Below are 24,045 nucleotides of genomic sequence, written 5' to 3'. Positions count from 1 at the left end.
TGGGGTGAGCAGGTATTTGAAGATGGAGTAAAGAGGGCGTGTCCTCAGTGTGAACCTCCACCTGTGCTCTCTGTGTGTCAGGCTGCAAGGCGATGAAGCTGCGTTATTGGTGTGTCAGCGCTGCGATAAAGCCTACCACACACACTGTCTCACACCACCTCTGGATCACACGCCGAGCACCGGCTGGAGCTGCAAGGTGAGATAAACACACACGTACACACACTGCTGTGTGTTGAACTTTGGATGACCCTCACAAACCCCTCCCACCCCTCATCTTCTCCAGAACTGCAGAGTCTGCTGCCGCTGTGGTGTCAGGTCATCAGGCCAGTGGGCCAATCACCTGTTTCTGTGCGAGTCGTGTGACCCAGCATTGCCCTGCCTTCTCTGTGGCCACACCCCCGACCTCTACACACCACAGGAGTGCGTGACCTGTGTCTGCTGCTATAGGTACACAAGCACCATCTGTTTCACTGAGGCTGCTTCACAATAAAATCCCTGAACTGAAGAGAACTAACATGGCTTTTATTGTGAAAGAGGAATCCAGTGGTTCTCATATATGAACTTCAGTTACTTTTGTGCCCTCACTGCACAGCCTCTGTGGGCCTCTGTGGCGGGCTGTCCCAAAGGTTTAAAACCACTGGTGGTAGCTTTTATTAAAATATGCTTTTATTTTGACAGTGATGAAGAGAAAACAAAACTATTTTGTTTTGCAGGTTTGTCCATGCAGACTGCAGCATCCAGGCCGGGGAGGGCAAGGTGGGGTCCAAAGTGTACATCTGCTCCACGTGCAGACCTCAACAGGAGGAGCCAAACCCACACAGTCCCACATTGGCATCAGCTGCCGCCCTTAGCCCCTCACAGACTCCACCCAGTAGCATTCCACAGCCGTCGGTCTCAACGTGCACAGAGGCTCCACCGGCCAGTCCTGTTGGTCAACTCGTCCCTGAGGAGCCGCCACAGAGAACAACAAAGTCCCTCAGTGCACCATCACTACCAAGTCTTACGTCATCTCACACCGACTCCCAGGAGCTCCTGAATAATCCACTGTCAGTTCTTCCTCAGTCTACAGGGCTCCAACAGAGTTCTACAACATCTCACCCTGAAGCCAGTGAACCCCAACAGAGTCCTCTATCGTCTCATTCTGAGGGTATGGAGACACAACAGAGTTCTCTGCCAGTTCTCCCTGAGTCCACAGAGCTCCAAGGAAGTTCTGTATCATCTCAGCCTGAAGCCACGCTTCAACAGAGTCCTCCACCAACTCTCCCAAAGTCCACAGAACTCCAAGAAAGTCTTTTATGTCACCCGTTTTCTGCCAAACTCCTAGAAACTCCCAAAGTTCTCCCACAAAGTGGATGGAGCATGGAGTTGGAACAAAGCCCTTCACAATGTCAAACTGATCCCACAGAGCTCCAACAAAGTCCTCCACCATCTCACCCGTATCCTGTGGCAGTCCAGCAAAGTTCCTCACTAGCTCTTACAGAGCTCCCTCCTTCTGCTGAACTCCTTCTGAAGAGTTCTTTACCATCTAGCCCTGTTCTCAAGGACCTCCAGCAAAGTCCTGCATCATCTCCCATGGAGCTCCAACAAAGTTCCTCGCCTACTCCTGTAGAACACCAACAATTTTCTGCACCGTCTCCCAAAGAACTCCCAGACAGTCCTACACCATCTCACCCTCTTTCCACAGAGCTGCAGCAAAGCCCTCCACCATCTCCCAAAGAGCTCCAAGATCCTGCACCATCATGGCCTGATTCCACAGAGCTCCGGCAAAATCCTCCACCATCTCCCACAGAGCTCCAACAAAATCCTCCACCATCTCCCACAGAGCTCCAGAAAAATCCTCCACCATCTCCCAAAGAGCTCCAAGATCCTGCACCATCATGGCCTGATTCCACAGAGCTCCGGCAAAATCCTCCACCATCTCCCACAGAGCTCCGGCAAAATCCTCCACCATCTCCCACAGAGCTCCACCAAAATCCTCCACCATCTCCCACAGAGCTCCACCAAAATCTTCCACCATCTCCCACAGAGCTCCACCAAAATCCTCCACCATCTCCCACAGAGCTCCAACAAAATCTTCCACCATCTCCCACAGAGCTCCACCAAAATCCTCCACCATCTCCCACAGAGCTCCCATCTCAACTTGTTTCCATGGAGCTTCAACCAAATTCCTTACAAATGCTCAAAGAGCTCCAAGATCCTGCACCATCCTGGCCTGATTCCACAGAGCTCCAGCAAAATCCTCCACCATCTCCCACAGAGCTCCAACAAAATCCTCCACCATCTCCCACAGAGCTCCACCAAAATCCTCCACCATCTCCCACAGAGCTCCACCAAAATCCTCCACCATCTCCCACAGAGCTCCAGCAAAATCCTCCACCATCTCCCACAGAGCTCCCACCTCAGCCTATTTCCACGGAGCTTCAACCAAAATCCTTACAAACGCTTGAACTCCGAAGTCCTGCACCATCTGAAAATGCAGAGCTTCAACAAGGTCATCCATCATCTCCCATAGAACAAAGTTCCTCATCACCTTCAGCAGAGCTCCAGCACATTCTTGTTCTGTCTCACACTGATTCCACAGAGCTCCCACAGAATGCACCATTTCCCAAAGATCTCCTGTCAAGTCCTGCACAATCTCACACTGAACCCCCACAAAGTCCTCAACCATCTGTCACGGAGCTCCCACAGAGTGCTGTAATTTCCCATCCTGATCCCATGGAGCCCCAACAAAACGTTGTACCTTTGACTGCACCTTCTGTCATAGAACTCGAGCCATCTCCCTCTTGTCACACAACATCCCATCGTAATCAAGAAGAGCTCCATCCTGATGTGGCAGAGTTTAGAATAAGCTCCTCACCGTCTTGCCCTGATCTTGCAGAGGCCCATGAAAGTTACTCAGCATCCCACTTGGATTCCACAGATGACCAGAAAAGCTGGACCCCGTTACACCTTCAGCAGAGTCCTGCACAGTCTCACTCTAATCTGGCAGAACTTGAGGAAAGTACTGAGCAGAATTCCACAGAGGATCAGTTCATGGACACAGAATCTCAGCAGAGTCCAGTACAGGGTGGTCCCATGGCTTGTACCCTTGCACATTTTCTACACAGCCCTTCACCTCACAGTCCTATCAAATCAGGGCTGACTCCTCCCAGGGTGGAGCTGGGGACAGAGCAGGCTCGGCACAGCCTTCCACCAGACAGTCCTGCACAGGACAATGCTATGCAGCTCAGTGGATCACATAGTCCCAGCCTCACAGCCTCACAGCCTCAGCACAGTGCTCTACAAACGGACTGTAGTCCTGTGCAAGCTGGCATGAGGAACCCCTCACAGGACACTGAATCTACACTGGACCAGGAGAGCCCTGGATTGAGCAGCCCTACTCTGCAGTATGGGGCTGCACAGGACACGTCTACACTGGACCAGGACCTCTCATCGGCAGCAAGATACGCCTCAGCTCCATGTAGCCCATCGTCACCACCACTCAGACCTAAACGGTGCAGTCTGTCCCAACCTGCCAGCCCTGCTCAGGCTCTCCGGTCTTCACAGCTTAGCTTACATACTTTAGAACTTGCTGCACATTCAACACTCACACAGGAGTCCACCCATGCCACACAACCTGACTCCTTGAAACAATGCCCTTCTAGCCCTGATGGCCAAACACTGGAAAATAACCCTCCTCCCCTTAACCACACCTCTAGCCTGGCCACAGTGCCCCCTGAAAGTAGCACGCTCAGTCCCGATCATTCCAGTCCCCCTCATGTCTTAGATTTCCAGACACCAGAAAGCCTTTTTCACATTAGCACTTCAGCCAAACACAGTAGCCTAGCTTGCTCACCTTGTGCCGGTGAAATGGAGGAAGCTCCTCCCCCAGCTAGCCTAATTCATCAGAATCTTCACAACACCCCATCGCTCTGCATGGAAGTTGTTGAAGGAGCTAGCCCCACACATAACCAGGCCAGCTCAGCTTGTGCCAGCCCCACTCGTGCTTACCAGATGCCTACAAGCCCAACCATGTGTCTTGAAGGCCACCCTAGCCCTGTGCCAGGGGAGAGTAGCCCATCAGCAGTGCTGGCTGAACCCATCCACCTTGCCTCCTGTCAGGATGAGGAGATGGAGGTAGCTACCATCCAGCCAAGTGATGGTGTTCAGTCAGAACCTAGTCCCAGTCAACCAGACAGTCCTCAGCCTGACCCTGCTTACTCAGAAGTCACCGGTGGCATTGTTTTGTCAGGTCATGAGCATGCTCAGGAGACAGAAAGTCCACCTGGTCAGTCAAGTCGGCCACATATCCAGATTTCCTTCAGTACTTCACACCTGGCTGCAGTACAGCCGTCAAGCCCTCCACCAGCTTCTGGTAGTTCAAGTCCTCCACACTGTACACTGAGTGATACCGGCCCAGAGAGGAGTCCTGTTCGTGCTGAAACATATCCCTGTTCTGCTAGTCTAGCTGATGTCCACACCAGTCATAGCCCAGTTAGTCCTGCTGGTCAGGCTAGTCCTGCTCATGTAGTAGTAGCTCACTCAGGCCCAGTGCAGATACAAACTTCCTCATTAGCTAGCACAACTCATAGCAGCCCTGCACATGCTGCTTTTGCCAGTGTTAGCCCACCTCACAGTCCGGCTCCTGACACTGAAAGTAGTACTGGCCTTACTGAGGCATCACTGAGCCCCACTAGTCCTGATGTGGACACAGTTGCTCTTTCCAGTGGGGCTCAGCCTGATATGGGTGCTGATAAACCTGCAGACTGTATCAGACAAACAAGTCCTGCTGCCTCTGTACCCGACGACTCTGCTGCTGTTAGCCCCAGCCAGATTAGTCAGAACCAAGTCAGCCAGTCCCCAGCTGGTACTGCAGTGGTCCCCAAAGAAAACCACCAGTGCACTGCCTCACCAAGCCCCCTCATCCCCACTGATGCTACTTACACTCAGGCCAGTCTGAGTCCTGCTAGCCCTGTCCATGCTAGTCCCACTCAGGATAACACTGCGATGCCTAGCTCAACCTCTCCCAATGAGGCACCTCTTAGTCCCACATGCCCCGCCCCCTCACAGATTAGCCCTTCTCAAACAGTCTCTTTTGACACTCTGCAGGTTCAGCGTAGTCCCTTACACAGCCCAGGTCAAAGTTCTACAGGTGTTCATATGGATCCAGGTTTTAAACAGATCACCACAAGTCCAGGCTCCGTGAGTCCTGTGCAGGCAGAGCCTGGTGTCAGACCTGCTTCTGCCAGCCCGTTCCACTGTGAAGCCAGTCCTGCTTGTGATTCAATTAACCCTGCTCCCTCAATAACCAGCCCAAGTCCTGGTCCTGTTAGTCCCGTGAAGCCAGAACAAGGTCCTGGACCTGAAGGGATGTCTGATGGCACCATGGGTAAGTATGAGGGCGAGTGACTCAAAGTTCCCGATTAACACACGATCTGTTCTGAGGTTATCTGCTCTTTTTGTTCACCCAGACACACTGAGCACAGAGGAGCAGCAGGAGGAGCAGCCTGAACACACATCACAGGAGAGCCTAGCAGAGGAGCAGCCTGTGGAGAGGAGCGAGGGAGGAGAGGAACAAAACCAGAAGGTTCTGCCCAGTAGCTCCAGCGGTCTTAAAGGTTTGCTTTGCAAACACGGAAACATAACCAATCCAAACTCTTAAATGTTTACATTTTTCCGTGACTTCCCTTTTCCCCAGGCTTGCTCCGCCCGCTCCATCGTTGTGACTGTAACCAGGAAGATCCTGAACCTGCATCAGTATCTAATGTGTCCATGTTTGTGTCTCTGCAGGAGTCCAGGAGACTCAGTGCCCCGCCTCCCCCGTACCCACGCAGCAACCTGTGTCCTTCCCTTTGCCCTCATCACCTCCATCTGTGGGAGCTGGCTCCCTGGAGGCCTCCCCCCACCGTCACTCCCAGCCCACCATTGTAGAGGGCCTCCCACAGGAGGAAAAGCTTCCCAGTGACTTTGGACATACGGTGGGGCTGAAGGACCAATCGCCTCTTTGTCACATGACATCAGAGTGTGATGGGGGTCAGTCACAGATCCTATATGAACCTGTTGCTTTGGTAACAGAACCCACCGAAGATGAGCACCAATCACAAGCTGAGCCTTCACAGGAGGAGGATCTTTCTGAAACAGTTCAGCCGTCAGATGGTCAGCCAATCACTGAGGAGCACTCAGACATGGAGGAGGAGCCAGTGAGCCCCGTGCTGGACTTGGACCCCTCTTTAGACAGAGAGGTGATGGAGCTGATGACATCATCGCCTCCCCCGTCCCTTCTGCACCTGTCCTCGCCATCCTCATCGCCGCTGCTGCGCAGAGGGAAGGGTCGCACCCTGAGGCCTCCTCCCTGCTCCCCCCGGCTGTCTGATGACCTCTCCATCCGCCTCAGACAGTCTCCCTTCTCCACTGAGGCCTCCCCAGAGACCTCCCCTGCAAGAGTGCCCATCACGCCGCCGCCGCTCACCCCGCCTTTGCCTTCTCTCAGGACTTCCCCCCTAGCTAGAGAGTCTCCACCTCTCTCTAAGGTAAGCGGCAGCCTCCTCCTCTTCTTCGCTCACTCTTGCTCCTCTTCACTTCTCCTTTTGTTCTGTGTGCAACCTCAGGCTCCTCCCACCACCGTGCTCTCCCTCACCCCAAAAATCGGCATGGGGAAGCCTGCCATCTCTAAGAGGAAGTTCTCTCCTGGCAGAGCCCGGGTGAAACAGGTTGGTGACCTTTGACGTGTGTGTGTGTGCGCGTGTGCGTGTGTGTGTGTGCGTGTGTGTGCGTGTGCGCGCGTGTGTGTGTGCGTGTGTGTGCGCGTGTGTGTGCGTGTGTGTGCGTGTGTGTGTGTGTGTGTGTGTGTGTCCTTTACATATCGATTGTTAAAAAGAAAAAGCTGGAGGTGAAATTCCACAAACCTCTTGTCTCTAACAAGCTCCTCCTCCTGAGTGACACATTATAGTCAAGTTCTGTAGCCAGTCAGACGACACAGGAGCGCTCTCAACGCTGCTGCTTTTTATTCCTGCCTCCATCAGCTCGCACCTCCACGGGCGTGATGAGAAGCAGGTTACCATCAGTGTGCTTCATCCTCATCCTCACCTGTCGGCCCGGCAGGGCATGCCTGACACACGCCCTCACACAGACGTGCACACATTCACACACTCGTCATTGATCGCGGCGTGTTTGTTCTGTGCACATCGAGGTTGTTCGATCGGCGCGTTGGCTGCCGTCAATACCCAGTGTGTGTGGTTGCCATGGTAACATTGTGTCGTCATGAGTTCTTTTTTCATTTTGTGGCCGTTACATTTATGTTACTGCATTTTGTCCCCACCTCCCCCTCTCTTCTCCTCCTCCTCCCTCTCATTCAGGGCACGTGTTGGAGTAGTCGCAGGGCGGTCAGCCCCCTCTCGTCCTCCCAGGATTCCACGGGAGAGGGAGGGTGGGACCCTAAGCCCCGCCTGCAGGACTCCCCGCTCTGGAGCATGAGAGTGGTAAAAAAGTGCACCCTAACTGTCACCGGCTGTGACTAACAGCAGCTTACTAACGCTGTCTCTGCTGTGGGTGTGGGAAACGAGCGCACGCTGTGCTGCCTGTGTGCGTGAGAGAGTGTGTGCTTCCACCCTGCTGGGCTGCAAAGGTCTCCAATCAAACGCGCCTGCGGGTCTGATCGTTCTGTCATGTTTGTTTTCCGTGACGTCCTCAGGAAGTGAATCCTCAGAAGGACGCGGCTGCAGCTGCTTTTAACGCACGATTGTGTCGCTTTTTCCCGCCATTTTAATGTGGCCGTACTGTGCGAGTGGCGGCACCTTTAGCAGCGGGTGTAAATACAAGAGACTAACACAGAGGCTATACTGTCGCCAGCGTGACTAGATTGAGTGTGGGGTGTTCGGGGACTAGTGGAGCTGATTCCTGACTCCTTGGAAGTTCTGAAATTGATCTTACCAGTGACATCATGGATTTCCTCCTAATTCTCCTCCTTCCTCCCCCTGCCTGTCTCCTCTCCTCAGGGTCGTGGTTCCGGGTTCCCGGGCAGGAGGAGGTCCAGAGGAGGCGGCATCGGAGGAAGAGGGGGGAGAGGAAGAAGCCGACTGAAGACTCAGGACAGCGTGACTATGTCACCGGGAGTAAGAGCACACCTGCACACTGATATGTCCATGATAGATGATCACAGATTACTGAGTGTGTGTGTGTGTGTGTGTGTGTGTGTGTGTGTGTGTGTGTGTGTGTGTGTGTGTGTGTGTGTGTGTGCGCGCGTCAGGCTGCGTATGTGGAGGCGTTCACAGCAAAGGAGGACGAGGAGAACTCGATGCACAACACCGTGGTGATGTTCTCCACGTCGGACCACTTCACCCTCAGACAGGTGTGCTCACCTGCGTGTGACATCACGTGTGTAAGCAGTGATCATGTGACATGCAGCAGTTAACCCGTGTGTGTGTGTGTGTGTGTGTGTGTGCGTGCAGGACATGTGTGTGGTGTGTGGCAGTTTCGGGCAGGGCGCTGAAGGTCGGCTGTTGGCGTGCTCTCAGTGTGGACAGTGTTACCATCCTTACTGCGTCAACGTAAAGGTCAGTACTCGCCTACCTGTAATCTGATTACTTCCTGCCCCCGGCTCACTGTTTGAGTGTGCTGTCTGCAGATCACTCGGGTGATTCTGACCAAAGGGTGGCGCTGTTTGGAGTGCACGGTGTGCGAAGCCTGCGGTGAGGCCAGCGACCCTGGGCGACTGTTGCTATGTGATGACTGCGATATCAGTTACCATACCTACTGCCTGGACCCGCCCCTCCTCACGGTGCCTAAAGGAGCCTGGAAGTGCAAATGGTGGGTCTACCTGTCGCTCACCTGTGTGTGCGAGGAGGCGTCTGTCAGATCAGCTGATCAGCCCTCCCTCATGACTAAACGTGTCTCCTCATGTGAGTGAGACGACATCACCATAGCAACCAAGAAACACATTGGCTGAGAGCGTTTCCTCATGTTTGATGTCACATGACAGGACACGAGGTTCCACCAACCCTCAGCCAGCCAGAGCTCAGACTCTAATCACATGACACATAACACGAAAGGTAAGAGCTGACGGGTGCTGGTTGCTCTCTCCTCAGGTGTGTGTGGTGTGTGCAGTGTGGCTCCGCCTCCCCCGGGCTGCGCTGCGAGTGGCAGAGTAACTACAGCCTGTGCGGGCCGTGCTGCAGCCTAAGCCACTGTCCCGTCTGCCAGCGAGCGTACCTGCAGGACGACCTCATCCTGCAGTGCCAGCAGTGCGACAGGTAACACCCGCTCAGGTGTGGGGTCTCGGCGGGTTCGTCGGTCAGGCCCGGGGTCACCATCGGCTAATGTGTGTGTGTGTGTGTGTGTGTGTGTGTGCGCACGCAGGTGGGTCCACGCTACGTGTCAGGGTCTGACCACTGAGGAGGACGTGGAGGCCGCTGCTGACGAAGGATTTGACTGTTCGCTGTGCAGGACGCACGGACGCAGCCCCTACGGTGTGAACACACACACACACACACACACACACACACACACACACACACTTGTTGTGAAGCTTGAGGCTGACGTGTGTGTCTGTTTCAGGGAGGACGGAGTTGTTGGCGCCCTTCATGGCTCAGATCGTCTCCAGGATCAGGGAACCCGGTCAGTGCCCCACTCTGTGGTAGTCAAGCAACGGCCCGTGGTCCTAATCCAAGCCCCCCCACGCCTCCACTGGAGGCTCAGATTGTCCTCTGATAAGAAACAACCACTGAGGTGGATCCAGGGTCGCGTCTGATGGTCTCCTGTCTGTGCAGATATTCACTCTGTAGACACTAGGGGGCGATCCAAACAGCCTCCCTCGTGGGAGCTTTCTTCTTGTGTCAAACATACGGCTTGGGGGCTAGAAGCAGCCCTCCTAGGGTCGAGTCCGGCCCTGTGGATGGCAGTAAAGCTCACGTATGAACCTTTCATAGTGTCTCAGCTCTGAGGGAACCTGATGTGATGATGTCAGTTTTTGGTTTGTTTCATGTCTCCAAACATCCAAAGCATTGATTTTTCTCCCATCTGAAACAAACTGAAGCAGCTTAAAATGCAGCTCATCACACATGAGTGAAGTGGATCACACTGGGGGTCCTGGGATGGGCAAACAACGTGAGGAGGTCATGAAAGTTTGGTGTTTTCTGATCAAAGCGGTCGGACGGCGGTCGTTTGTGCTCCTGGAGAACGTTTCCGTCTGAGCGCTTTGATCCAAGCAAAGCTGTTTGATGAAGAGAAAATCGTGTCTGTTTGCAGACTCAAAGACGTACGCTCAGGACGGGGTCTGCCTGACCGAGTCGGGCCTGTCTCACCTGCAGTCTCTGGTCGAACCTCTGACGTCGCCGCGCAGGTGGCGCAGGTAAGGCCGCCGCCCTCTCGTGCTGCGCCGTCAGGTCGATGTGGGCGGGCATGACGCTCTGCTTCCTGTCTGCAGGTGTAAACCCAAACTGAAGCTGAGGATCATCAACCAGAACAGCGTGTCCGTCCTGCAGACCCCAGTGGACGCCGAGCTGGACCATGGCAGAGGTCAGTCACCGTTACGCTTGCTCAGGTGTGGAGTTTCTCACCTGAACGTGTGACCTGCATGGCTTCATTCTGCAGGCTGAAGTGTGTTTTAGCCACGAGCAAGTTCGTGTTGTGCTCGAGGTCACGCCGAGTTCGCTGGACTGCTGACCTTTGACCCAGCTGAGCTGCCTTCAGGTTCATGTTTCTTCTCTGACTTTACAGCATCAGATCAAAGGAGGTCATTCAGTCTTTGCAGAGGCTCTTATTTTGAATGTGATTCTGTCTGACTTCCTGTGCTCATTGTTAATAGACTGTGTTATTGGTTGGGTGGTTTAAAGTCACATGATGCTAAAGCTTCCTGTCAGCAGGTGTACTGACGCTCTTCAGAGTCTGCATATGTAACCAAGGTTACCTTGTTTGTTTAGATTTAGGATTGTGGGCGGAGTCGTCGTGTTCTGTGACCTCGTGAATAAACGTGCTCGCCGTGGTTGTGAATATGACATCATTTCAGCGTTAGCACCGCCATCATGAACTCTATTTAAACGGGCTGAAAACAATGCTAACTATGTTTTCACTGCAGCTCCGCTCGACTGCGAGATGAAATCTGACTCCAGCCCCGAACGAGATCACGTCCAAGACGATGACGTCACCAAGGAGCCCGATGTCGCTGACGGCAACAAGAAGAGGAAACGGAAACCCTACAGGCCAGGTGAAGAGGGGGCGGGGCCTGGGATAGGTCAGAGCAGGGTTCTGTGCGGACATGTCTCCATGCCAACCAGTCTGTGTTTGTATGTGTCTCAGGTATCGGCGGCTTCATGGTGCGTCAGCGTGGCGCCAAGGCAGGGGTGGGTCCAAACCGCATCAAGCTGTGCAGGAAGGATTCGACGGAGATGCTGCCGGGCCGGGATGAAGGTGAGACGCCTCTCGCCTGTGGACACGCCCACCTTTCACCCACTGCTGATGTCACAAACAAACTCTGTGTTTTGATTGCAGACGTTGCCATGGAAATGGCACCCACGATCACTGACCAGACATCAGAGAAGTCGAAGAAGAGGTACAGGAAGAAGAAAACGAAGCTGGAGGAGAACTTTCCCTCTTACCTGCAGGTAACGCTCGCTCACTCGCTCTCTCACTCTCTCTCGCTCTCTCTCTCTCTCTCTCTCACTCACTCGCTCTCTCTCACCCACTCACTCTCACTCTCTCTCTCTCTCGCACGCTCGCTCGCTCGCTCTCTCTCTCTCTCACTCACTCTCTCTCGCTCTTTCACACACTCGCTCTCTCTCACTCGCTCTCTCACTCTCTCACACAGTCTCTCTCTCTTTCACACACTCTCTCTCTCTCTCACACAGTCTCTCTCTCTTTCACACACTCTCTCTCTCTCTCACACAGTCTCTCTCTCACACAGTCTCTCTCTCTTTCACACACTCGCTCTCTCTCACTCGCTCTCTCTCTCTCTCACACGCTCTCTCTCTCTCTCACACAGTCTCTCTCTCACACAGTCTCGCTCTCTTTCACACACTCGCTCTCTCTCACTCGCTCTCTCACTCTCTCACACAGTCTCTCTCTCTCTTTCACACACTCTCTCTCTCTCTCACACAGTCTCTCTCTCTTTCACACACTCGCTCTCTCTCACTCGCTCTCTCACTCTCTCACACAGTCTCTCTCTCTCTCTCACACAGTCTCTCTCTCTTTCACACACTCGCTCTCTCTCTCTCTCTCTCTCTCTCTTTCACACAGTCTCTCTCTCTCACTCGCTCTCTCTCTCTCTCACTCACACACTCTCTCTCTCTCTCACTCACACACTCGCTCGCTCTCTCTCACTCGCTCTCTCTCTCTCTCACACACTCGCTCTCTCTCTCTCTCACACACTCGCTCTCTCTCTCTCTCTCACTCACACACTCTCTCTCTCTCTCTCTCTCTCTCTCTCTCTCTCTCACACACACACTCGCGCTCTCTCTCTCTCTCTCTCTCTCTCTCTCTCTCTCTCTCTCTCTCTCTCTCTCTCTCTCGCTCACACACACACACACACACTCGCTCTCTCTCACTCACACACACACACACACACACACACACACAATGAGAATCCCTGCACTCTGATTGGCTGATTCCTCCTCTCTCCAGGAGGCATTTTTTGGTCGAGATCTTCTCGATCGAAGCCGACAGGTGGACAGGGGGGCGGGGCCAGAAGCAGCAGCCAGTAGCCAACCAAGACCAGCGACAAGTAACCTGAAAGGCCCAACTCCTGGATTTCAGGCCCCTCCCCTCTCTGGCGCCAGCACGAAGGTGGCAGCGCTGCGTGAGTTACTGCTTTGTTTACGTTTTTATCAGCATTTCATCCTCACTCATCATTGGCTGAGGAGCTTGGTAGAGGATGATGCCACTTCCTGTTGACGGACAGAAAGTGTCATGACCTTTACTCGTAGGGGCTCAAAATGTGGTCATAAATATTTTGTACTTGTAAATCAGGATTTGTATGTGTAAAAAGATTTGTGTGTGCGTAAAAAAGATTTGTATGTGTAAAAAGATTTGTGTGTGGACTTAGCCCAAAAGACCCTGCAAGTTACAACTACGAATTTTGACCCCATTTTTCTTCCTTTAAGCTGATTGGTCAATTCCATGTCAATCACAAATGTAACGATCCAATCAGAGAACAGATGGGTTTGGCTGTCGGAGGGGCGCTTTTTTTGAACTGCAGGTCTTTGAAGGGAATAAATGCCCTTTTACATGCCAACCCAGCGTTTTCCTTCATCACCACGAAGGAAAACAGTCTGTGGTCGTCCGAGTTTGGTGATTTTTGTGTCACAGGTCTACGTGTTTAATATAGGGACTTCCACAGCCTTTTCACCAGCGCTGCGGACGCGGGGTGGGGGCGGGCAGTGTTTTGTAAATGACATGTCTGTGAAGGTTCTCAGTCATCCAGGTCATCGTAGTCAAAGGAGCTTGCAAAGAAAAGCGTCTGGACTTCTTTAAGTTGCTTGAAGACGTTTCACCTCTCATCCGAGAAGCTTCTTCAGTTCTAAGGTCAAATGGTGGAGAGTCCCAGATATAAACCTAGTGGGAGTTTCCCCCCACAGAGGGACAAAAGGACCCCCTGATGATCCTCTAATCGCCTGAGCCAAGGTGTGAAACTGGGTGTGGGTCCCAATCAGCCAGAGTTTCGGGTGTGTTCATTGTGAAACCTGGCCCCACCTTATCATGCGAATTCCTGAGGTCAGATGGCCCAGGATGTGAGTGGGCGTTAAGGCGTCTGGGAAGGATCTCAAAACTGGATTATAGATGGCAGAGAGTTGGTGTCGTAAACCCCGCCTCTGTTCAAAGATGGTCGCTCACAGTGGACATAGATGCTTCTTTCACTCCTCTTTCAAACCATCTGTCCTCTCTGTCCAAAATGTGAACATTGGCATCCTCAAAGAGTGACCTTTGACCTTTAGATGCAGATGGACTGCTGAGTCTGTAAATGACAGTCTTCATTACAAAGCTTTCTTCGTTATGAATTAGCATACATGTTTTTATTGAACATTTGAAGAACCAGCAAAAAAACCCCAGAAACTCTTGTAGTTCACATAAAGTCAGAGATAGAAAAGACAAGGAGCAGGTGCATCTAGTGCAGGTAGAGCTGCTGCAAAAACCCACAGAGCCCAGCAGCCAGCAACAAATTCTGGATCCTTTGCTTTTAGTTAGCAGTTAGCATTAGCAGCACATCCTGCGTCCGATGTGAAAGGACTTTTATGCTGCGCACTGTGACTCACAGCAATGGTCCCGGGTCAGCCCTGACTTTGTGTTAAACTAATCCTAAAGTAATAATGTATTTCTAACCACTGATATAGCACAACTTTATCCTTTCAACAGCTGCTGAAAGTTAGGGGACCTAGCTGCTATCAGATATTTATATAGAGATTACCCTTCAAGGACCTGCAGTTCAAAAAAGCGCCCCTCCGACAGCCAAACCCATCTGTTCTCTGATTGGATTGTTTCATTTGTGATTGACATGACATTGACCAATCAGCTTAAAGGAAGGAAAAATGGGGTCAAAATTCGTAGTTGTAACTTGCAGGGTTTTTTGGGCTAAGTCCACACACAAATCTTTTTTACACATACAAAACTGATTTACAAGTACAAAATATTTATGACCACATTTTGAGCCCATATACTCGGGCTTCTGAATTGTGAGTGAATCGTGTTTGTGTGTGTGTGTGTGTGACCATCCAGCCGGGTCGGATGGCGGTCTCGTGGATCTGTCAGACATCCTGAACACCGACCCTCACATCCTCGCCACCGGACACACAGGTACTCCCATCAGCCCCTTCACCCTCTGCCCACTCAGGGACCACACCAACGAAGAAGAGCTCACACCATAACTGTGTGTATTTGTTTCCAGGTCAGTTCCAGGTGGAGCGCTCCCCGTCTCCATTTGGTAAGACTCCCCAGGAAGACCTCCTCCTCCTCCTCCTCCTCCGTCTCACTTTGGTTCAGTTTTGTGTTTCTGGACGGCCAAAATAAATTTAATAAACTACAAAATGAAACGGCTGCAGTTCCTCTGACGTCCAGCAGAGGCAACAGCCTGGAGCCTTCTGAAACTTTTCTTCCTCTTCTGCTCCTGTTTGTTCTCCTCCTCCTGTCCTGTGATATAACGGCCTGAATCATCTTCTTCTCCTGCAGAGATCAGACTCATTCTTCTTCTGCTGCTTCCTGCTGACCTCCAGTCTGTCCATGCATCTGTCTCTCTTATTTAACCCCCTTCCCCTCTCTCAGCAGGTCTGGACATCAGCTCTGTGGCGCATGATGCCTCTTTGACTTCTGAGCCAATGGGAAGCAGTGGGCGTGTCCAGAGGGCAATGCAGGAAGAGCCTCTGGACGCCATCTTGAGTCCTGAGCTTGATAAGATGGTCACTGATGGTGAGTTGAAGAGGGTCTGAGAAGCAGGAAACAGGAAGTGCTCACAGATTCTAGAGCAGCTGATTGACGAGTGTTCTTCTGTTTCAGGTGCCATCCTTAGCAAGCTCTACAAGATCCCAGGTAAGACCGAGCACCTGTGTGGGCGTCAGCGCCATACGTCAGCCAAGGGTTTATTAATCTAACTAAGATGATTGACCAATCAGAAACAGGGACAGGTCAGCTGACAGCAGAGCGACTGAAAAGGGAAGTTGGCACTTGGCTTCAAACGTATTCGTTATTAAATGTTGAGCAGCTGCTTCTGCACAGACAGCATCACATGGATACAAGTGACGCTGTCATGACCTCGTTAGTCCCGTTGATGAGTCGGTGCTCGTCACCATCACGCTGTCATTGAAAGCTCATGTCACGTCATCCATGCTGACCGATGCTGGTGTGTGTGTGTGTGTGCGCAGAGCTGGAGGGAAAGGACGTGGAGGAGGTGTTCACTGCTGTCCTCAGTCCAGACAGCAGCAACAGCCAATCAGAGCAGAGTCAGCACACACATGCGGCTGCTGGGAGCAAGATGCACAACACAGGTACAGACACGCACACAGGTACAGACACGCACACAGGTACAGACTAGAGATGGACCGATCCGATATTACGTATCGGTATCGGTCCCATACTGACCTAAATTACTGGATCGGATATCGGAGAAAAATAAAAAATGTAATCCGATCCATTAAATATCACGAAAGCACCTCACAAAACTTGCAACACACCGTAACTCACCTCAGAACGTTAGCACGTCGGAGCAGTATGCATCACGTGATAGAGCGGCTGTGGCATGCGGGACCTGTGGTGGTCTGGATAGCATTTGGAGCTTCGCTAGCAACCCGGCATTTCATCTCCGACAAAGTTATCCCCGAGAGAAGTAAAGCAAGTGTGTAAGTCCATCTCTGAATGTTTGTAAAGCATTCCTGCGTTAAGCTTAACAAACGATATATGGAGCGACTGCCTCTCCTGCTGCTACTTCAATCATGAAACTGCTTAATGATCAGCTGATCGGCTTTTCTGTCGCGACTCGGTCTCTCTGGTTTGTTTTTGGCCCACTTTGCACCAGAAAGAGGAAACCAGCGGCTGAACAACAGCAGCACGTTTAAGCTTGATCAGCTGTTGTTAGAATTTATTTAATATTACTTTCTACTCGAGGATCTTTTTCTACAGCTGACGCTGGTAACTGTGCAGGGGCGGATCTAGCAAAGTTTAGCCAGGGGGGCCGATAGGGCATGAACAGGGAAAAGGGGGCACAAAGACATACTTTTCTTTCTTATTCTCATTTAAAATGTCGAGCTTTTAATAAATAATTATCTGACACCCAAAGTTTTAATTTGATGTAAAATGAATAGAAGTCAATTACTGTATATAGTGACTATTAAGTCTAATATATATATCCTAGTAAGCTATAGTACTTTTTCCTTTGGGAAGGTACCATCTGTGCAGTCTGCAATTTTGTTGAAGAAAGATGTTGAATCTATTTAATATTTCTTGAAAAATAATTGATTTCTGTGCATTTTTTTTCACACTGCATCAAATTAAGGTTGATTACGTCGATTAAGCATCATGAGGTGGAGGGTGGGGGGTGGTTCCCTATTTTTTATTTATTTATTTTTGTTGTTGCTGGAAGTTGGAACCCTATTAGTTAGGTTGCTTAATATTTATGCTAAGTACTCTTTAAAATACCAGAATAGGGAGGATGGTGTAGGTTTAAGTTTATTAGATTGATCAGTATTGCTGAACTATGAAACATTTTTTTTGCATACAGGTATAACAGAATAGCTTTAGTGTAGTTGTTGTTTTAAACTTGAGTATGAACTTATACAAAATGCAGCAAGATATTTAAAAAACAGTTGTGTTGATTAAAAAACACTATATCGGATTCATATCGGTATCGGCAGATATCCAAATTTATGATATCGGTATCGGACATAAAAAAGTGGTATCGTGCCATCTCTAGTACAGACACGCACACAGGTACAGACACACGCACACAGACACGCACAGGTACACAGTGACCTCTGTCTGAAGGCGTTGGTGATATTTCAGAATAATAAAAACTACAAACATGAGAGCCGTGTTACGTGGCTATGTCACTAACGTCATGTAACCAAAGGTTAGCTGAATTTAACTGTTTCAGTTTCCTCGTTATGCTGACATTTGTCTGCTCGATGTTTGAGTGAGATACAAACTCATGACGCCGCTTTGCTTCGACCGTCCACCATTTTTCCCAAACATTTCTTCGACCTGCAGCTGTCTCGCCATCGTTTTTGTTGATAAGTATGAACCTAAAAACAGTTTGAGGGTTCGACTGAGCTCTCTTTGAACCTTCCAATCACCTATGATCACCTTTCAGGTGCCGTGCCGTTTCCTCGCCTCCCACTGATGAACGGCCTCTCACCAGCTGCTCCTCCTATGATGCCCGGTGTCCAGGGTCCAGTCAGCTTTAGGGTCCTCCCTACCGAAAACCCCGCCCCCATCCAGGGCCCCACCTCTGCATTAGTTCCAGCCAATCAGCAGGCTCCGGCTGGTGAGGGCGAGCAGGATGCGCTGTCAACGGCTCAGAGGAGCACGCTGAAGTGGGAGAAGGAGGAGAGTCTGGGAGAGATGGCCACCGTCGCTCCGGTGCTCTACTGCAACACCAACTTCCCCCAGCTTAAGCAGCAGTACCCAGGTACACACACACACACACACACACACACACACACACTGTGTTCAGTGTGTTGACAGAGCTAACAGCTGTTTCCTGTATCAGACTGGCCCACCAGAGTGAAGCAGATCACCAAGCTGTGGAGAAAGGCCAGCGCTCAGGACAGAGCCCCCTACGTGGTGAGTTCCTCCTCCTCCTCACTGTGTGGAGGACTCTGAGAGCTGAGGAAACGTTATAAAAGCGTATAGGAGCCTGTTCATAGGACCTTCGTCCTGTCAACAGGCCCTTGTGTCCTTTTGAGTGGTTTCCAGAGTGTTGATCAAAGGTGTCCATTTGAAGCAGCAGGGTCATCTTCCAGCTCCGGACCCTTCAAGGACGATCAGGTGCGATCAGTGTCCACACTGTCACAGTGTCCTTGTTCTGTAACAGTGTGGACACTGATTACAGTGGATCTGATCCCAGTGCTGTAAAGATTAGGAACTTTGAGCCACGTGCCTGCTCATCAACCATGATGGCGTTCGTTTAGCGTCCTCGCCATCTCTGACCACGTGCTGTTTTCCCTCTGCAGCAAAAAGCTCGGGACAATCGAGCGGCTCAACGCATCAACAAAGTGCAGCTGTCCAATGACCCGCTCAAACGCCACCCGCCCTCACAGCAGCAGCTGTCCGCGCCGCTGGGACCCTTTGACACTGTTTCCATGGAGATAGAGATGCCGTTCAAGGACCCGCTGAGGCCCAAGGAGTCGGAGCAGGAGCAGGAGTGGAAGTTCAGACAGGTGAGCAGAGCCCGAGAGCGCCACACGTCCAGGTGTCCGTTATGGTGACGTAGCAGCAGAGCGAGAAACCAACAACCAGACTCTAGTCAGAAAACACCTGATTTACCAGAAACACACTTTAGTGATGCAAACAGCAGCGCAATGCATGATGGGACACAGAGCGCTGCCTGCTGGTTGTAGAAACACTGTGAGGGTGCTCTTTAAAATTAGTCACGCAAATGTTTCTGCACAACAAGTCAGCAGGCTGCACGCCACCGCTTCAACCTCGAGACCGTCGCGCAGACTAAATCGCCATAGAAACAATCCGTACTCACTCAAAGGCTGGCGCTGGTTTCCAGCTCTCAGTAGTAACCATGGTAACCAGAAGGCAGCACGCCGTGGGGTGTATTTGTGATAAAGATGATGCTGTGATGTGCATGCCCGCTGAGCCGCCCTCCCTCACACTAACGTCTCTGATGTCATTGAAAAGGGAGGGGTTAAAGACAGAGGGGAAGCCGATAAGAAGAGGCAGGAAATCCCCCCCCAAAGCAAAAAATCTCCAACAGATACAGATTGTCCCTGCCAGGCATCCGTAGCAGCTCCGGTAAGACCTCAAGGCCAACCTGTCGGAGGCAGACTTCCTGGATCCACGAGCCTCTGAAACCCTCTGACCTCACCTCTTCACTCTGGAGCTCCACGAACTGTCGGGAACTTGTCAATCGGCCTTTAAGCGAGCCAATGGGGCGTCAGTCAGAGCCATCAAACTTCAACAGTTTAAATAAAGAGTGACGGAGCTCAAGACCCGGAGCTGAGCGAGGGTTTCAGAGCCGTGGAGCCGGCCTCAGCCTCGTCCTCCTCTCTGGGCCAAAGGACGGCTTAAATTTGAAGGAGGGAGGGAGGAAGAGGAGGGGTTAGCTCTGATCTGACACAACGTCACAAGTCTGTGCTGGCCCAGAGCTGGAGGCCGCGGCCCAAGTCTGCCTGCGAGCTGACTGCTTTTATTCTGAAGGGGTGCTGAGAATGGCTCCGGAAACTTCTGCTCTGCCTTCTCCAGACTCCTCCTTACAGCACCTCCACACAAACACATTCTGTCCGGTGTCCTCCATCCATGCATGTGAGGGAGGAGAGCTCAGGTCCAGACCTGCTCCACACTTACTCTATTAAAGTCTGTTTCCACGCACAGCTTCTTTTTCACTCGGCTTTATGGTTAAAATCACGTTTAAGGGTTGGAGGAGTTATGGGGACGTGACTCCTGGGATTTTATTCTGAAAGTCAGAACAAACTGGAGCCTCAAAAACGTCCAGCAGAGGCAGCAGTGAGTCGGTCCCCATACACTCCCATGTTAGTCAGACATGTTTACAGCTTTGTCTCTGTAGGGTTTCCCCTTTGTAACACCTGGTGTCATACCTCAGTCGTTCGGCGTAGCTGTGTCTGTCAAACCTCAGTGTTTCTGTGTTGACGTGTTTGAGCTCCACCTGTTGCCCTCACGCCTGTCGCTCTGTGTCCGCCTGTCTCCTCGCCCGTCCCTTCTGTTTTTCTCTCTCAGCAAATGCGTCAGAAGAGCAAGCAGCTCGCCAAGATGGAGGCCACCCAGAAGTTGGAGCAGGTGAAGAATGAGCAGCGGCAGCAGCAGCAGCTTCTGGCCAGCCAGCGCCTCTCAGGCCCCCAGTCGCCTGAATCTGGCAGCCTCAGCCCCGTGCCCACCGGAGGAAGCGCCTCCCCTCACCCGGGTCTCAGGGAGGGTCAGCCCAGGCAGCACCTCCTGCAGGGAAGTTCTGGACCAGCGGACGACATCTTCCTCCGGCCTCAAGCACCGCCCCCTTCTGGCTTTTCCTCACTCCCTCAATCCCCACATTCCTCCTCTCCCCTCCACCAGCCAGCATCTTCCCCCCAGATGTTCTCTCCCCCCTCCTCCCGCCCTTCCTCACCCTGGGACCCCTACAGTAAGGTTATAGGCACTCCTCGGCCCTCCTCTTCCCAGTCTGGAGGCCCCGCAGCCTCCCAGCAGCAGCATCACAGCTCCCTTAGCACCTCCCCAGCCCATGATGTCGTAGGCTCTCCTGCTCCATCCCCCGACTCCAAAACACCTGACGTCTTCAGAAGCCTCGGGCCACAACCAGGTAACCCCACCCCCGACCCTTCAGTCAGACATGCCGGCATCCGAGTGGCCGAAGCCTACCAGAAGACGAACGTGCGAGTCCCTGCGCCCGAGTCATGCAGTCGTCAACTGCTCCAGGGTGGTGTGTTTAAGGCCCCCATGCCCCCTCAGCAAGAGGCATTTGGTGGTGGAGGAGGAGCAGGGAGGAAGGACCTGTCAAGTTTTGCCCCCCCTCCTTCACAGGAGCCTCCCTTCCCCTCCAGCCCACTGTCAGGTCTGGGCTCCCCCCACCGTAGTCCCTACGCCCAAGCGCCCGGCACGCCCAGACCAGATTACACTCAGCAGATGTCCGACCCCTTCACCCAGCAGTCACCTATGACCTCCCGGCCGTCTCCGGATCCCTACACCAACCCTCAGACCCCTGGCACGCCGCGTCCCCACTCTGACCCCACATACCTCACCACACCGCCTGCGCTGAGACCAGACCAGTACAACCAGCAATCCATGAGCCGCCGTCCGTCCCCCTCTCACCCAACCCTCGATCCCTACGCCTCCAACCCGGGCACACCCCATCCAGCTGTCATCGACCGCTTCCCCCGATCACCAGGGAGTCAGCGGGCCGGCGACCCCTACGCACAGCCCACAGGTACACCGCGACCCTCGCCGGATCCCTACGCCCAGCAGCCCTCTACACCACGACCCCAGAAGGCCCACGAGCCATTCAGCCAAACCCCAGTCGAGAGCTTAGCTCCTCAGCCTGCAGCTTCCGCTTCATCCCCTCTGGCTCCAGGAGACCCAGGGACCTTCACCCCAACGCCCCACCAGGTAACACCACAGCCCACGGCCTCTATTCTCTGCCACAGAGTAGCGTCTTCTTCTACTCATCTTTTCTCTGGTCAGTTACAGCAGTCACCAGGAAGACAACAACAGGACTCATTTCCCAGAACCCCCAGCAGCCACACCCCAAAGCACCCTGAGATATCAGAAGAGAGCTTCTCTGCTTTAGCCAGTCACACTCCGGGTCACGATCCGTTTGAGCAGGGTCACATGACACCAGGCCGATCGCAAACCGACAAGACGGCAACCACTGAAATGTCTGCTTTAGACGGGTCGATGAGCGTGCTGCCTCAGCTTGGTGACTCAGGGGAGAAGCTGAGACAGGTGAGAGGTGTTGTGAGTCCACGTTTGTCTGGTCGAGTGTTGCTGGTTCTCGTGTGTTTAGCGAGTTCATCTGTCCTCCTGTTTTCTCTGCAGCGTCAACGGCTTCGGGAGCTCATCCTGAGACAGCAGCAGCAGAAGAGCACGTTACGTCAGGAGAAGGGTCTGCAGGAACCGGCTCCTGGACTTGCTGCACCCCCGGCTGCTCCGACAGGATCCTCCCCTGGTTCTGGCACACCTCTTCACAACTGGTCGCAGGACGACTCCTCCAGCTCCACCTCCACCGCTTCCCCTGTCCAGACAGACCCATTTGGGCGCCCTCCGCCCCCGTATCCTGGCACGATACGGCCTGCCGGGGCTCCAGCCCTGAGGTTCCCTGGAGGGTTCCCAGGAGAACAGCAGAGGGGTTTTGCGCCCACCGAGGCTTCTTTCCCCAGACAGAGTCTCCCCAGAGAGCTGGGTGTCCAAGGACCAGGATCGAGGTGAGAGGAGCAGAAGAGTCCTGGTTGAGATCTGATGGTTTTTTGTGTGTTTGTGACTTACACTCGCTGCCCTCTACAGGTTTGGAGCTCCAGCTGGCCTCCATGACACTTTCCTGCGTGCACCCCTAGGATCAACGCCTGCCTCTGGGCTCGGTGCTGTGGAGGTTCGTGTTCAGATGAGGAGGCCAGTGCCCGGGGACTTCACCGCCATCCGTCCCCACGGGACTCCAAACGCTCACCCGCACATGATGCAAGGTCAGCACAGCTCCTCTGACTGGCCGATCAGTCAAAAATGTTGAAAATGAACTTGATTGATAAAAAAGTCTCTTTCCCCTCAGGTGTCCCCCAGCCCTTCCTCCCTCGCTCTCTCCCCATCCAGCAGCACAGCATCATGGGACAGCCCTACATTGAGCTTCGACATCGCGCTCCAGAGAACCGCCTGAGGCTGCCCTTCTCTCTTCCTTCAGACCCCCACCCACCTGCCATCAGACCTGGTCCTGGGGCCAGGATGGGTGAGACGCTGATGGCTCAGCAGATGATGATGGCAGGCGCCGTGGAGCAGCTGAACCAGCAGGATCCTCAGCAGCAGCACCTTGGCCACACGGCGGCTCTGACTCAGACCGGCGAGCCGGCACTCTCGGGAGCCGATGGAATCGAGGAGCACCTGGAAGGGGAGGACTCGGCTGTGAAGGACCTGGAGGATGTAGAAGTGAAGGATCTGGTTGACCTGAACCTGAACCTCGACCCTGAAGATGGTATGAGCGATCGAGTCCGGGTTCACCTTGGCTAAATCCAGAAATTACACCTGTTCTGAAGCAAGTTATCGATCCTTCCTCACCTTGACTGACTCGTCCTCTAACTCTGTTTCAGGTAAAGAAGACCTGGACCTGGGTCCCAATGACCTCCACCTCGATGACTTCCTGCTGTCGGGGAAGTTTGACCTGATCGCCTATGCCGACCCTGAGCTCAACCTGGAGGACAAGAAGGACATGTTCAACGAGGAGCTGGATCTGGGCGAGCCAGCGGAGGAGAAGGAGAGCGGAGAGAGGAAGGATGGAGTTTGTGGTTCTAGAAAGACCGACAGCAGCTCCCACCTGGTCGGACAGATCAAACAGGAAGTGAGGGACGACAGCAAGACGGGGGCAGCTCGACCTGGGGTCCTCGCCACCAGCAAACCCCCGGGAGCTCTAGGACTTGAGGTTTCCTCTGTCCATCACATCAAGGTGGGACATTTTCAATTTATCAATAATAAATATTAATCAATAATTAGTTCAATAAAGAGAACATAATAAATAACCCACCACTGCCTCCAGGAGAAGCTGGAGGACTCCGGTTCTGTTTCAGGGGCTTTGTCATCCATCAAGCCCCAGGAGCAGGTGCCATCCATGGGCATGGTATCCAGAGTTCAGCCCCCTGTGACCACAGGTAAACAAACACAAGCCTGACCTGCCCCCCTCGTGTTATCGACCAATCGTTGGTCTAATCAGCAGATTTGAAATGG

General features: G+C 52.8%; 1 protein-coding gene across 10 annotated transcripts in view; it reads left to right on the top strand.

The window, feature by feature from the left end:
• Window positions 1-24,045, top strand: part of LOC147321518 (histone-lysine N-methyltransferase 2C-like) — a 49,744-nt gene that overhangs the window by 10,317 nt on the left and 15,382 nt on the right. For 2 of the 10 annotated variants that reach the window (XM_086305449.1, XM_086305447.1), the window contains exons 11-45: window positions 82-196; window positions 284-447; window positions 714-5,368; window positions 5,451-5,597; window positions 5,770-6,509; window positions 6,588-6,689; window positions 7,335-7,457; window positions 7,974-8,090; window positions 8,225-8,326; window positions 8,427-8,531; window positions 8,603-8,784; window positions 9,063-9,227; window positions 9,334-9,443; window positions 9,532-9,591; window positions 10,222-10,324; window positions 10,400-10,491; window positions 11,051-11,179; window positions 11,272-11,576; window positions 12,592-12,766; window positions 14,680-14,757; window positions 14,849-14,884; window positions 15,223-15,366; window positions 15,454-15,486; window positions 15,819-15,941; window positions 17,759-18,076; window positions 18,158-18,231; window positions 18,621-18,827; window positions 19,297-19,410; window positions 20,353-21,729; window positions 21,805-22,065; window positions 22,159-22,544; window positions 22,624-22,799; window positions 22,883-23,299; window positions 23,415-23,767; window positions 23,858-23,969. In XM_086305449.1, coding sequence (XP_086161575.1) covers window positions 82-196; window positions 284-447; window positions 714-5,368; window positions 5,451-5,597; window positions 5,770-6,509; window positions 6,588-6,689; window positions 7,335-7,457; window positions 7,974-8,090; window positions 8,225-8,326; window positions 8,427-8,531; window positions 8,603-8,784; window positions 9,063-9,227; window positions 9,334-9,443; window positions 9,532-9,591; window positions 10,222-10,324; window positions 10,400-10,491; window positions 11,051-11,179; window positions 11,272-11,576; window positions 12,592-12,766; window positions 14,680-14,757; window positions 14,849-14,884; window positions 15,223-15,366; window positions 15,454-15,486; window positions 15,819-15,941; window positions 17,759-18,076; window positions 18,158-18,231; window positions 18,621-18,827; window positions 19,297-19,410; window positions 20,353-21,729; window positions 21,805-22,065; window positions 22,159-22,544; window positions 22,624-22,799; window positions 22,883-23,299; window positions 23,415-23,767; window positions 23,858-23,969 — 11,900 coding nt within the window. The remainder of the gene's footprint in view (window positions 1-81; window positions 197-283; window positions 448-713; window positions 5,369-5,450; window positions 5,598-5,769; window positions 6,510-6,587; window positions 6,690-7,334; window positions 7,458-7,973; window positions 8,091-8,224; window positions 8,327-8,426; window positions 8,532-8,602; window positions 8,785-9,062; window positions 9,228-9,333; window positions 9,444-9,531; window positions 9,592-10,221; window positions 10,325-10,399; window positions 10,492-11,050; window positions 11,180-11,271; window positions 11,577-12,591; window positions 12,767-14,679; window positions 14,758-14,848; window positions 14,885-15,222; window positions 15,367-15,453; window positions 15,487-15,818; window positions 15,942-17,758; window positions 18,077-18,157; window positions 18,232-18,620; window positions 18,828-19,296; window positions 19,411-20,352; window positions 21,730-21,804; window positions 22,066-22,158; window positions 22,545-22,623; window positions 22,800-22,882; window positions 23,300-23,414; window positions 23,768-23,857; window positions 23,970-24,045) is intronic. The other 8 variants (XM_086305453.1, XM_086305450.1, XM_086305448.1 and 5 more) reach the window with 8 other exon arrangements.

This window comes from Aulonocara sp. 'chitande type north' Nkhata Bay, linkage group LG9, assembly GCF_057382095.1.
Source record: "Aulonocara sp. 'chitande type north' Nkhata Bay isolate Kocher_YH1m ecotype deep benthic linkage group LG9, A_spYH_male_GT1.1, whole genome shotgun sequence".
NCBI lineage: Eukaryota > Metazoa > Chordata > Actinopteri > Cichliformes > Cichlidae > Aulonocara > Aulonocara sp. 'chitande type north' Nkhata Bay.
The sequence above is the reverse complement of the archived record's forward strand: the minus strand, read 5'-3'. Positions and strand labels throughout refer to the sequence as shown.